The 2,173-nt window shown below is 53.5% G+C and overlaps 1 protein-coding gene across 1 annotated transcript; it reads left to right on the top strand.

The window, feature by feature from the left end:
* The first annotated feature begins 221 nt into the window (after nucleotides 1-221).
* On the top strand, nucleotides 222-1,953 carry RCC2 (regulator of chromosome condensation 2). Its single transcript, XM_019474737.1, has 6 exons — nucleotides 222-253; nucleotides 385-516; nucleotides 643-731; nucleotides 1,054-1,168; nucleotides 1,419-1,585; nucleotides 1,680-1,953. Exons 3-6 carry the CDS (start codon nucleotides 678-680, stop codon nucleotides 1,824-1,826), a joined length of 483 nt encoding a protein of 160 aa, XP_019330282.1. The 5' UTR covers nucleotides 222-253; nucleotides 385-516; nucleotides 643-677; the 3' UTR covers nucleotides 1,827-1,953.
* Nucleotides 1,954-2,173: the final 220 nt, after the last annotated feature.

Here is a 2,173-nt window from a genome sequence, read left to right as displayed (position 1 = left end):
TTCTTTTTCTTTTTTAATTAATTACATTTTGGGGGTTGTTTTTTCCTTTTTTTTTTTTCTCCTGCTTATTTTCCTTTCTATTTTTGGTTATTTTTTTAGCTTTCTTGAAAATTATTTCACCGTAACTCTTTGGGGAGAAATTTGACTAAAAAAAATGTAGGTTTTGTAAAGTAATAAGTATTTACAGATTGTAAGTCTCACCCCCCCCCCCCCCCCCCTCTCACCCCCGCCGAGGGCAAGCTCTGGAGCTGGGGTGAGCGGCCGGGGGGGCAGGGGGGGGGCCCCCCCAAAAAAAAACCAACCCGAGTGCATGCATCGCGGCGTGATGCCGGGAGGGTTCTGCTGCCCCCCCCAAAAAATAAAAATAACAATTTTTTTGGCTAGGACGCAATGAAAAAGGGCAGCTGGGACACGGGGACACGAAGCGAGTGGAAGCCCCGAAGCTCATCGAGGTGCTGGGGGGCGAAGCCATCGTGCTGGCAGCCTGCGGCCGTAACCACACGCTGGCGCTTACAGGTACTGGTGGAGGTGGGGGGGAGGTGGGGGGGGGACGGGGGACCCCCACCTGACATTTTGGGCAAATTGGCTGAAATCGGCCCGTTTTGCCCCGTATCGCCGCCTTATTTTTTTTTTGCGTTGCAGAGAGCGGCTCGGTGTTCGCCTTCGGGGAGAATAAAATGGGGCAGCTGGGGCTGGGGAACCAGACCGACGCCGTGCCCAGCCCTACGCAGGTATCGCCGCTCCTTTCTCTGCTTCCCAACGTTTTTGGGGGTGAAAAACCGGCAGATTTGGGGGTTTCTCATGGAAGAAAATCCCCAGCAGAGCCCAAAGCCCCGTAGGATGCAAGAGCATCCCGCTCGGGGATGCCGCTTCGCTTCCAGCTTCGGTGCGAGTAAATGCAAAGAGGAATTGAAAATAAAACCCCAGATGTGAGGATTTTGGGGGTTCCCCCTGGGAAATGCACTTTTTTGCCTTTTTTCTCGGGGTTTTTGTTTTTATTTTACACACACACCCCACACACACCCCCCCCCCTTTTTTCTGCTTCTCCCGCAGATCATGTACAACGGGCAGCCCATCACCAAACTGGCCTGCGGGGCCGAATTCAGCATGATCATGGATTGCAAAGGAAACCTCTACTCCTTTGGGTGCCCCGAGTACGGGCAGCTGGGTACGCCGCTATTTTGGGGTGCTTCGCTAAAATTTTGGGGGCCTGGGGGAGGAGAAAACGTTCCCCGCCTCAGTTTCCCCATCTGGGCAACCGAAGCGTCCCTCCCCTTTACCCCCAGCAAAAAAGAGCGGGGTGGGAGCCGCAAATAAAAAGGGGTTTGCAAGAGGAGAGGGGAAGCAGCCGGCTTGGAAATAACGGGGTACGGGGGGGGGGGAAGGCACCCCGTTTTCATCCCGGTGCCCGTCGGCAGGGCATAATTCGGACGGGAAATTCATCGCCCGGGCGCAGCGGATAGAGTACGACTGCGAGCTGGTGCCGCGCCGCGTGGCCATCTTCATCGAGAAGACCAAAGATGGGCAGATCCTGCCCGTCCCCAACGTGGTGGTGCGGGACGTGGCGTGCGGGGCCAACCACACGGTACGGGTGAATATTTGCGCGTAGCCATAAATGCCCGCAGCGCGCCTTAAGTGATGCAGGCCCGCAGCGTGCGTTTAAGGGTAAACGTTTGCAGGAGCGTTGGAGGATACGGATTTGCAGCATGCATTTAAGGCTGAAGGTTTGCAGGGTGCGCGTAAGGATAAATGTTTGCAGGGTGCGTTGGAGGATAGAGGTTCGCAGCATGCCTTTTAAGGATAAAGTTTTGCAGCGTGCATGTTAAGGATGAAGGTTTGCAGCACGCATTTAAGGATTGAAATCTGCAGCATGCCTGTAAGGATAAATATTTGCCGCGTGCATTTAAGGGTCGAGATTTGCAGCGTGCGGTTAAGCATAAAGTTTTGCAGCGTGCACGTAAGTGTGGAGATTTGCATTGTACGTATAAGGATGAGCACTTGCAGCGTGCATTTAAGGATCGAGGTTCGCAGTTTTAGGATCGAGATTTGCGGCGGGCATATCGGGATAGACATTTGCAGTGTGCGTTGAAGGATAAATACTTGCAGCGTGCATTGAAGGCGAAAGATTCGCAGCGTGCGTTTCAGGGTAAATTCTTGCAGCGTGCATGTAAGG

This window comes from Aptenodytes forsteri, unplaced genomic scaffold, assembly GCF_000699145.1.
Source record: "Aptenodytes forsteri isolate BGI_AS27 unplaced genomic scaffold, ASM69914v1 Scaffold61, whole genome shotgun sequence".
In the NCBI taxonomy this organism is placed as follows: Eukaryota; Metazoa; Chordata; class Aves; order Sphenisciformes; family Spheniscidae; genus Aptenodytes; species Aptenodytes forsteri.
The sequence above is the reverse complement of the archived record's forward strand: the minus strand, read 5'-3'. Positions and strand labels throughout refer to the sequence as shown.

Bases quoted from the DNA above. Each gene is read 5' to 3' on its own strand.
- RCC2 (XM_019474737.1), top strand. From the start codon at position 678: ATGGGGCAGCTGGGGCTGGGGAACCAGACCGACGCCGTGCCCAGCCCT. The intron at 1,169-1,418 runs GTACGCCGCTAT...GCCCGTCGGCAG, and splicing joins CCCCGAGTACGGGCAGCTGG to GGCATAATTCGGACGGGAAA. The intron at 1,586-1,679 runs GTACGGGTGAAT...AAACGTTTGCAG, and splicing joins CGTGCGGGGCCAACCACACG to GAGCGTTGGAGGATACGGAT.